The sequence below is a fragment of the Paralichthys olivaceus genome, chromosome 14, assembly GCF_024713975.1.
Source record: "Paralichthys olivaceus isolate ysfri-2021 chromosome 14, ASM2471397v2, whole genome shotgun sequence".
NCBI lineage: Eukaryota > Metazoa > Chordata > Actinopteri > Pleuronectiformes > Paralichthyidae > Paralichthys > Paralichthys olivaceus.
The window spans coordinates 18968830-18978643 of NC_091106.1; the positions used below are offsets into that span (position 1 = coordinate 18968830).

At 41.3% G+C, this 9814-nt stretch overlaps 3 protein-coding genes across 9 annotated transcripts in view; 2 read left to right on the forward strand and 1 right to left on the reverse strand.

The window, feature by feature from the left end:
* cep170aa (centrosomal protein 170Aa) overlaps nucleotides 1-5592 on the forward strand; it is a 35056-nt gene extending 29464 nt beyond the window's left edge. For 4 of the 7 annotated variants that reach the window (XM_069538651.1, XM_069538652.1, XM_069538654.1 and 1 more), the window contains 8 exons: nucleotides 142-192; nucleotides 1188-1452; nucleotides 1642-1873; nucleotides 2211-2378; nucleotides 2466-2554; nucleotides 2655-2748; nucleotides 2840-2891; nucleotides 3026-5592. In XM_069538651.1, coding sequence (XP_069394752.1) covers nucleotides 142-192; nucleotides 1188-1452; nucleotides 1642-1873; nucleotides 2211-2378; nucleotides 2466-2554; nucleotides 2655-2748; nucleotides 2840-2891; nucleotides 3026-3357 — 1283 coding nt within the window. In that variant the 3' untranslated portion in view covers nucleotides 3358-5592. The remainder of the gene's footprint in view (nucleotides 1-141; nucleotides 193-1187; nucleotides 1453-1641; nucleotides 1874-2210; nucleotides 2379-2465; nucleotides 2555-2654; nucleotides 2749-2839; nucleotides 2892-3025) is intronic. The other 3 variants (XM_020091421.2, XM_020091403.2, XM_020091412.2) reach the window with 3 other exon arrangements.
* Nucleotides 5593-6011: 419 nt separating this feature from the next.
* hint1 (histidine triad nucleotide binding protein 1) lies at nucleotides 6012-7748 on the reverse strand. Its single transcript, XM_020091502.2, has 3 exons — nucleotides 7613-7748; nucleotides 6508-6612; nucleotides 6012-6335 (listed from the first exon to the last, which is right to left on the reverse strand). The coding sequence occupies exons 1-3, from the start codon at nucleotides 7721-7723 to the stop codon at nucleotides 6171-6173; spliced, it is 381 nt and encodes a 126-aa protein (XP_019947061.1). The 5' UTR covers nucleotides 7724-7748; the 3' UTR covers nucleotides 6012-6170.
* lyrm7 (LYR motif containing 7) lies at nucleotides 7722-9611 on the forward strand. The gene is made up of 5 exons (XM_020091491.2): nucleotides 7722-7871; nucleotides 8505-8577; nucleotides 8668-8738; nucleotides 8959-9040; nucleotides 9201-9611. The coding sequence occupies exons 1-5, from the start codon at nucleotides 7722-7724 to the stop codon at nucleotides 9269-9271; spliced, it is 447 nt and encodes a 148-aa protein (XP_019947050.1). The 3' UTR covers nucleotides 9272-9611.
* The last annotated feature ends 203 nt before the right edge of the window (nucleotides 9612-9814 follow it).

The following is a 9814-nucleotide window of genomic DNA, read 5'->3' on the forward strand; positions in this document are numbered from 1 at the left end:
TGTGTTTGAATTTTATATCAGGGGTTGGTTACCGTAGGTTTCAATCATTGTAAACCTCATTATTGTGTCAGCATGCAAACATTTGTCTCAAACATTTCACCTGTGTTGTGACGGTCTTGTGCATTGGTTTTCATCGTCCAGAGAGCTCTCAGCCTGAACCTGAGGGTGGTGATGCAGCGGAGGAGCTGATGGGTACTGTACCAGAACTGTAGAGCCTTGTTAGGACTGTTTATGTGTGTGTTTGTGTGTCAGACCTGGGTCACACTAATAGAAGCTGCCTCCAGTCTCATTAAAAGGAAAGCAGATTATTCATGTTAGCACAAATAGTTCTTAAAATCAAACTACGACTTGACTAGTTGAAAGGTGATGCAAACACTTTAGGAATCAATTTAGATAGCAAAGAATTTCCGCTTATGTTAAGTCCTTTGTTAAGAATAATACATACTTGAATTTTCTACATATTTCTCAATGACATTAGTTTAAAAAAAATATTTTTTCACATGTAAATTAAAAAATATAGCTTACCATACTAGTGCATTATAAAAGAAACGTTTCATTGAGTAAGTTGAAGTGCAATGACCCAGCTCTAGCATATGTTGCAGTGCTAACTTTGTCTCCCTCCTTAAATCCATCATGTAATGTGAAGACCCAAATGCTCTACTCACTCCTTTTCTAATAAAACATTTTCAAAAATCAAAATCCTTAAAGGTTTTGGTTTTGGAATAATCTTCCACCTTGTGTCAATTTTTATTTATGACACTTTAATCTAGTCCTGTTTACTCCTAAGAGACTGATAGAGCATGGTGTTGTCTTATCATGGATTTGAAGCAGATTAACACGTCCTGGCTCTTTTAAGGTTTTGTGTTGTTTGAAGCATTTGTTGGCTGCTTGGGGAGTTTTTAGATGAAGTCTCTGTTTGCCGCCGTTTCTATAGTTTTCAGTGTGGTTTTATAACACATGTCCATTAACAGTAACTAAACAAAAAAAGAGGAAATATGATGCTTTCACTCACTAATAATTTTTATTTATTGCTTGAATCTTTTTGAGTTTTGTCAGAATAAAGCAGTAATTGCTGGTGGATTCCTTTAGTTAAAAAGCCTCTCATTCATTTACTTCATGAGTAATGAAATGGTATATCATGGCAATATTAACTGAACAATTGTCTTCTCCTGCCATTACCATCACAGTGTCCAGTAGCAGCAGATGGAGACGTCTGCCACCGGAGTATGGCTCCACCTCAGAGGAAGAGTTTGGTTCCAACCGGAACTCTCCGAAGCACGGAGGACGCTCCCACGTACGGCCTCATCATCTCGTCCCGCACCGCAGTTCAAGGCTCAGCACCACCGCGAGTCCAGGCGCTGGCGTGACGACGGGTCCGGGGATCAAACACCGCATGAAAGAGCAAGAGGAGTACATCAGGGACTGGACCGCACACAGCGAGGAGATAGCCAGGTATTGATCTGTGCTGATCTGAATCAGACTGATTATTAATTGATGTTGTAACTCTGAGAAAGAGCCGTCCTTGATGGTTTAACTTTTATCTTGATGTGTATGTTTGAGTATTGGTTTTGTATGCAAGTTTCAAGTGTTCAATAAGATGTCTGTGCTGAGTCCTAAAGAACCCTGTCTGATGGTTAACAGGTTATTCCCCTGTGTGCGTAGGATCAGCCAGGACCTGGCTAAGGACTTGGCCGTCTTGGCTCGTGAGATCCACGACGTGGCTGGCGAGATTGACTCGGTCAGCTCATCCGGCACGGCACCCAGCACCACCGTCAGCACCGCCGCCACCACCCCGGGATCAGCTATCGACACTCGGGAAGAGGTAGGCCCTGCACGTTCCACGCAGCCGGACATACAGGAGAGCATGAGAAAGGTGCCCGTTTACTTCTTCTATCATTTTCTTACTGTGTGTACTTCATTTATGATTTTGCCATCCCTTCTGTGTTGCTTGGACAAAATGGCCTCTCTGCTACTTAGTAGCTTGCATCTGCTGTGAGAGGTTTATTCATTAATCCCTTCTGCTAATCTTTAATTCATCTACCTGTTCATTCTTGTTTTAGGATTTAAATCAGATTTTATTTGGAGAAGGCAGGGTTGCTAATTCCTTCATTTCTCACAAATATTTCCTTAACTCTATTATAGAAAAATTGAATAACAGTGGATAGAAATTTCTGTAAGTTCCTTCTTCTTCGTTACTTGTTTGTAACTAGTTGGTGGATCGGGTGTTTGATGAGAGCCTCAACTTCAGGAAGATCCCGCCTGTAATTTCAACCAATAAGGCACCGGAGATCAACGGCAAGCCAGTGGAGCGCCGCCCCCATGCTCCTGACAGCGTGGAGCCCCGAGCTCTGAGGAGACGAACCTGGAACCGGGAGGAGGTGAGATGACATCAAAAATATTCAAACGTGCAGAGTTCACCAAAACACTGTGAGGTTTTCACACTATTTATTGTCCTATATGTTCAGGCGGTGTTGGACAGCTTGCTGCTCAATTCAGTTTCTCAACTGTCCAGTAAAATCAGAAACTCTGTCGACAAAACTGCAGGAAAAATCAGGTAAATGCACTTTATGAAATTCTGATCTGCATCGAGTGTGCCAGTGTGTTGATTCGTTCTGTGAATGAACACCTGTCCTGTTTGTTGCTCCTCTGTTTAGGATTTTGTTTAAGGATAAAGACAGGAACTGGGAAGAAATTGAAAACAAACTGCGATCGGAAAGTGACATACCACTCCTGAAAACCTCCAATAAGGTAATGAAGTCCGTCAGAACAATATATCATGACAAGTAAAGCCCAGTGATATTTGATGCTAATATTTTTCTTTTTTATTCACCTCACGTAGGAGATCTCCTCAATTCTGCTCGAACTGAAGAGAGTTGAAAAGCAGCTTCAAGGTAACATTGAATGTACAAAAAGGTTTCACTGCTAAAATCTGAATCTAAATCCAAAGTTTCTTTTTGCAGTAATTGTACAGGTACTGTTACACAAAGCCTTCACTTCATTGATTACCTGCCTCTCTCTTTCTCAGTGATCAATGTCATGGTTGACCCAGATGGGACTCTGGATGCCCTGGCAAGCCTCGGCTTGACCAGCCCCACCACCCCTACCAAGCCCCTAACCGCCAAAACAACCTCCCCCTCCGCCACCAGCCCTGGGTCTGTGACCCCTGCCAAAGAATCACTGCCGGAGATCCTTCCCGGGCCGGGAGGATCAACAGCCTCCGCCAGGGTTCAGGCTTCATCTGCCAGCAAAGAGGAAACTGCACGAGAGTCCATTGTGGGTCTAGGGTTAACAGGAGTCGGAGGACTGCACTTCAACCGCATACGGCCTAGTGGAGAGGAGGCCATCGCACAGAAGTGAACATGAACTTTCCCTGAAATCAAGGTTATGTGAATAAACAATAAGGAGGCAGGTATAGAAGCATTTAACTTTTTTTTGCCAGAACAGTTGCCATTCTGCTGACTATACCACTCTAGTATAATGGATACAATACCAAGATCATTTTGCAGAAGTGTTCAGTGACGACACCAGAAAAGTGCTTCAACTTTCGAGTCGACTGGCTTAACCCCACATGATGCATCATGGATGTACCCTGAACAGAAACTGACCCACGACTGATTTGGATATTTGTCATATGAGCTTTTCAACCTTTTCATGCTTATTGGCCAACCTGACCTCAAGATGGACTTAACGCTACCTGAGGCTCGCTCAGTGGACAGATCTCTGTGGCTGTACAGTCTCCACTCTTCCTCCAGTCTTCTCCTCTTGCCTTCTCCATGTGTCAGGACCCTACCCAAACTAAGGGCATGCCTTAAAACACATCCTTGATAGTAGCAGTGTAACCCCTTGTCCCATCAAATAATATACCAGACAACTTTTAAGATTTTAATACCCTAATTTCAGACAAACAGAATGCATTGTAACATAACACTCACAAAGATGTTTTATTTACACTATGATGAAATGCAACACTGCAATAATTTATTAGCTCTTATTCAGTACAAAGAATATTTCAGCAGCCTTAAGTAACCACCCTGATAAAGTACACAGTCATAAACAGTCCTGAAACAGTAATGACATTTAGCAGAGTTACAGAAGTTTTATACATTTCACAACTAACTGTCCGTCCATTAGACCAACATCAACCAGGACTTGTAGTGCCTCCTTCACCAGTTGTCTTTTACTCTCTCCTTCCCTTTCTTTCCCTCCCAGTAGTTGGTAAAATGTTTGTCTCTTTAGTAGCATGTACTGGACAGAGATCAAAAGTCTGTATTGATCTCATTGAAACTGAATAGTAACAGCCTTTGGGAAACCAATGATCATTTTCAGCCTAAATTATCACTTACCAAAGTTCACCATTTTCTTGATACTGTCAATTTCAGACGGTAGAGCCATCTTGAAATTCATCTGTTGTGCAAAAACTGACTGTTCAGCTCATATTGTTCATTTGAGATGGAAGTTTCCTTCCTCTGCCGTTCACCTCTTTTCTCTGAATGTCAGTCAACAAATCATGGATTCACATATTGGACCACTAGTTTAGTCACTGCTGAGATATCTGTGACACAGCAGAATCAGTGCTCTTAGCCTTTTGCTGTACAAAGCCCAATGTCCTATGATTTCCAATTGGCCTTGTTTTTTGATCACGTTTTCTTAAACTCACACTGTCCCATCCTGCTACCAAGTTCTGTGGAAAACTTTTTAACAAACAAACAAACAAATGAAGGAGTAAAAACATTTCCTCTTTGGCAGAGGTAGCAAACTCCCCATTGTTTCTATGAATCTGGCTCCTAATACAGCTTCAGGTCGGTGTATTTACAGAAGGTGCTGTGATCTATTTCAACCAGTGGGTGAAGTTAGAATTACAAACAGTAAAGTGAAACTCTTTCTCATCAACTCTTTTCTTATTTCCATGGGGACTCTTCATTTTCTGAATCTCTCTCTAGCTTATCGTCTGTGTCCTAGAGCAAGATGACTTAAAGGCAGTGTATTAGTACTTAGATTTTCTCACAAATTAGGTGCCAGAGTATAAGTTCATTTCCTTCTCTGTGTACTGTACTTTACAATGTATTTCAATGCCTCAAAGTGCCCATTTCGACTATAGAAGGGCATTGATGAAAAGATCGAAACAGATGTAGCTGTCTAAAAAATCTTATTTTGCACATCAGATTGTTTGTTTTTGGGTTTTTTTCAAACAAAAATAGTGAAGAAATGGTGAGAGGCTGCGTCTCCTGTCACATGGTTGGACAAAGAATATCAGAAGTGACTGCCTTTCCTCTCTGGAACTATTCTATCTGTACAAAGCCTCTAATTGTGTTACTCGTCTGTTTTGTTTATTCTCCCCCCATTTTATCAAAAAAAGAAAAAAATAAGAAACAAAAAGTGTAATTAGGGGACTGTGAATGCTAGGTACATGTTTATTTGTTAAATTCTACGTGTCATATGATCTGTCATTTTTTTTTTCTTGTCATTTTTGTAAAGAAAAGACACCATTTTATTTATTTATTTTTGTTTTAATATTTTGTGGATGTTTCATGTGTTTTATATTTGTTCAACTATCTGCATTGTTTCTTACTGTTAATAAAACAGAGCCATTCACTTGTTTCTGTTTTCATTTGACTGGACCCTGAACATTTCAATTCAAAGTCACTTAATTTCAGTCACACAAAGTGTATCGTGGGAAAGAAACACCTACGTTGATGCAGAAATCCAAACAGACATTTAGTGAATGTGCAGTAAAAAGATAGTTCCTCTTCCTCCTTAACATAAACCTCAAGCACCTCAGTCTTAAATTCCCATTGGATGCATCCTTGAAGATAAAACTACAGTACGTACCTGTGCACAGGTGATAAAAGCCCAACTGACTGATTTCTTTTATCCAAAAACTGGATTTCATAATGACTCTTGACATTTTGATCAAAGAATAGACAACTATAAGTTCTCTTCGTGGTTTTAAAGGATGCATTCTGTAATTGTGCGATCTGAATAATTTTAGAGCAAGAAAACACGACTCTCTGTTGTTGTGAAGTGCATTTTATTACTATGAGTGATTTCCCAGGTTTCCCTTTGACATGTTTCACGTGACGACTTGTTTTAGTCTAAATTGAATAGTGCTTGTTTCCAGGCTAACAGATGTGCACACTGATGGCAGGATGGTCTGTGTCGGGTGACGGAGGTTATCCAGGGGGCCACTGCATCGTGCGTCCACCCAGGACGTGGATATGGATGTGGTAGACGGACTGGCCTCCATCTCGCCCGTCATTGATGACGATTCTGTAGCCGTTGGACAGACCCGCATCATGAGCACACTTTTTGGCAACCATCATCAAGTGGCCCAACAACTAAGAGACAGAGAGAGGATTTATGAATGACGCTGCGGTGAAAAAGCACACAGGCCTGAATATACATGAAGGACTATGGACGCTCAGACAAGTTGGCTGTAAAGGACGCCATCTAGTGGCCACTGATAGAAAGTTGTCAGACAAAACAAAAAGTAAAAGTGATCATACTCACTGCAGCATCAGTGTCCTCTGCTTGAGACAGCTGAACAATTGGCTTTTTAGGGACGACGAGGATGTGAGTGGGAGCTTGAGGAGCAATATCAGGGAAGGCCACACACTGAAATACAGAAGAACAAATTCAGAGGAAGAATTTAGGCTCTGCAGATAAATGAGACAATCCACTCCTACGCTCTCTCCCCAGGAAGCTCAATACCCAACCACACCCCAACACCGGTGACTCATAGAAAAGACTCTGGGACACCAACGACCCAATGAGGCCTTTTAGTTGAGAGATCTTCAAGAAACACAAGCAAGTCCACATGTCGATGTGCACTTGTACAGCACCTGAAGATACCCTGATGATGGTTTACAACGTGTTATATATAAAACAGATAGACGGATGCACAAAACACAACATCAGCGCTAAAAACCAGAGTGTAGTAACCATAGTAACCACTACACATCATGACTAGGATATTTACACTGCAGATATCGCGTCACCATGTTGTCAACAATCTAACTGGACCAGTATTTCTGGATTCTATGATCTGCGCAGCTGCTTCACACGCACACAACCTTCCTAAGTGATTCAACTTACTAATGCATGGACACAGCAACCAACACTGTATGAATATGACCTGGTTATGACACTGTCTGTCCTTGTCTCTGTCCATGACACTGTCTGTCCTCGTCTCTGTCCGTGACACTTTAAATATGTCAAACATGTAGAGCTTCCTCGGGTCCCTTGACAGATATACACATTGTTTTTATTCTTAAGTCTAAATAGGAAACTGGTGGCTTCACATTTAAAGTTTAAATTCCTTGGTAATAAAAACCTGATTGGTTCTGATGAATGGTTTAGCGGGAGGAGGCAGACAGACGTGGCCATGTGTGACATGTGGAGATCCAGCTGTGTGCAGATGTTAGGAGCTGCAGAGGAAACACGCGTCACATGCGATGTTCCTCTGCATCAAATCAGCACGGAAACTTTTTTCTGCACAGCACACTTCTATATATAATCGCAGAGCTAACGCCAGCTAGCTTAACTGCACATTCCCGCTGCCACGTGAGACTCTTTCCACGCAAACCTCCTCTCGGTGTGAAAATCGAACGCCTACCTGCTCGTCCTCATAGATGAGCTGCACGGGAATCTCCTTGCGTATGATTTTACCGAATATCGTGTCTCCGCCCGGCTGAGCGCTCTGCGCTTTTGCTGTCTCGTCCGCCATGTTGGCGCAGATGAAAGCAGAACTACGCCGCACGTGCTTTGACTACAAAAACGCGTCATTTTTAAAAGTCCGCCCTGATTGGTCGACACAAATATACTTCCTGGACACCGGAAGTGAGTTTGAAGTCAAGATGGGGACTCGCGTGAAGGTGAGGAACCGTGTTTTTACAGAAAACAACATGTTTAGCACAATGTTCCCTGTCGCTCCCTCAGCGGGGTTCACCGCAGACACGTCGGTGTGGTTGTTTTTGTAAATCTACAGCTGGAAGGTTAACAGAGGACGCATCTGCAAAGCAAACAATGACAAACCCTCAGACTGACTTGATAATGTAAAGCTTCAGTGGAACAGATGAGTTCAGATGAAGGTGGCAAAAAGGAAAATGTTTGTTGAAAATGTAAAGAACAGTTAGTTTGTTCATGGAGAAGCAGGAGACACTAGAATCCAGGGAACACAGCAAGACACTGTACTTTTTTACGCAGACACAGAATATGTTGTTCTTCACAGTCAAGTATTAAATGTTGAGCGAAGGGAATGTGATCGTGAATATAAGAGCAATTCAGTTAGAATCTGATTATTGCAAGTTTGTAACACCTCTGGAAACAAATAGTAACTCCACCAACCTGTCCACCGTCAGAACATTTCTAGTTATCTGCTGCTATATGAGTTGAAGTTTTATTATAAGGGGTTTGTTTCAACATCGTAGGTGATGAACTCAATGGAGACTATGACTTTTGTTTTTCCTCCATTTTCTTTAATTTAATTCTTATTAAAATAAATGCAGGTCCTGAGCGTGTTTAAAGCGCTGCACAGAACAAGAATGACTGTATTCAAAGACGACAGCAGAGCACTGACAGGTGAGCTGTGTGTGGTTTTTAAGTTTACATTGGATAACTCAGTGCAGGGTCTGCAGTTTAAAAATTCATAACCGTGTTTTCTTCCATAAGCTGCAAGATTAAAGATCAATGAGGAGTTCCAGAAAAACAAAGATGAAACATCAGAAGAAAACATTGCAAAGGTACAGTTTCCATTTCTACAGTGAGGACTTCTGCAAGCAAATAGAAATATTAACAAGCTGAATTCTAACACACCTTTAAACCAATAACAGAACTTTGGATTCATGGGTAAACGATAAACAGCGGAGCCACTGCTATGTTTTTATGTGGGAAATTTTACATGTTTGTGCAGGGGGCCCAGTTGTCCCCTTATCCTCCTGAAAATCTCTTCTGCTTTTACAGATGATCAAAATGGGCTCAGATGTGGAAGCGGTTCTTCGACAGACCGTTTTACAAATGGAACATGTCGCAGATAACACGCTATGTATGATGTCGTTCCACTCCTCCCCTGCCCTTTTTAAAGCTAGAATGTAGCATGTGTTGTGCAAAGAATAAATCATAAATCTCTCTTACCTGTCAAATTGTAATGAATTTTAAATGATATGTACTTGCTGAGTCTTTTCTCTCCCTCTTGTCTCTCACAGTGCTCGTACCCAGAGAGAGCCTTCTACTAGAAAATGTTCCCTATTGTGACCAGCCCAGGAAAAAGACATGACATATTAAATCTTTCTCACCCAAAAAAAGAGACTCACTGTCATCCATCTGCAGTTTAAAGTATTTAACCCAAACATTTGAAGATCATCTCTACAATGCCGGTTTTTGATTCACTGCTGATGTCGGCTGTTCTACTGTAAGAAATCACTGCTACAAACTGGATAATGTAGGTTCATGTATAGTGTTGTGTCAAATATTATTTGAATGTTTTCATTTCATTTGGAATTGTTCTGCTTGACCTTTAGCAGCTCGTGGTCACCCTGAAGTCGGTGGAAATGCTGCTTTGCTGCTACTGAAAAATAAATGTATGACTGCGAACTTATTAAAGACGAGGATCCCCAGTCTGACTCTGAGTTGACTTATACTTCCAACTAATAGATTAGATTAGATTAGAAATACTTTATTCAACCCACAACGGGGAAATTTACTTGTTACAGCAGCAGAGAGAAAGTGTAGTATACACTACAGAAATTAAAATGGAAAAGGCAATAACACAAAACAACAGACAGAAATTTCTGTAACCTACACAGTAAAAAAGAAAACA

Excerpts from the sequence above, each read along its gene's own strand:
- lyrm7 (XM_020091491.2), top strand. The coding sequence starts at position 7,722 with ATGTTGGCGCAGATGAAAGCAGAACTACGCCGCACGTGCTTTGACTAC. Across the intron at positions 8,739-8,958 it reads CAGAAGAAAACATTGCAAAG|ATGATCAAAATGGGCTCAGA; the intron begins GTACAGTTTCCA and ends CTGCTTTTACAG. Across the intron at positions 9,041-9,200 it reads TGTCGCAGATAACACGCTAT|TGCTCGTACCCAGAGAGAGC; the intron begins GTATGATGTCGT and ends TGTCTCTCACAG.
- hint1 (XM_020091502.2), bottom strand. The coding sequence starts at position 7,723 with ATGGCGGACGAGACAGCAAAAGCGCAGAGCGCTCAGCCGGGCGGAGAC. Across the intron at positions 6,613-7,612 it reads TCATCTATGAGGACGAGCAG|TGTGTGGCCTTCCCTGATAT; the intron begins GTAGGCGTTCGA and ends TCTGTATTTCAG. Across the intron at positions 6,336-6,507 it reads CAGAGGACACTGATGCTGCA|TTGTTGGGCCACTTGATGAT; the intron begins GTGAGTATGATC and ends TCTGTCTCTTAG.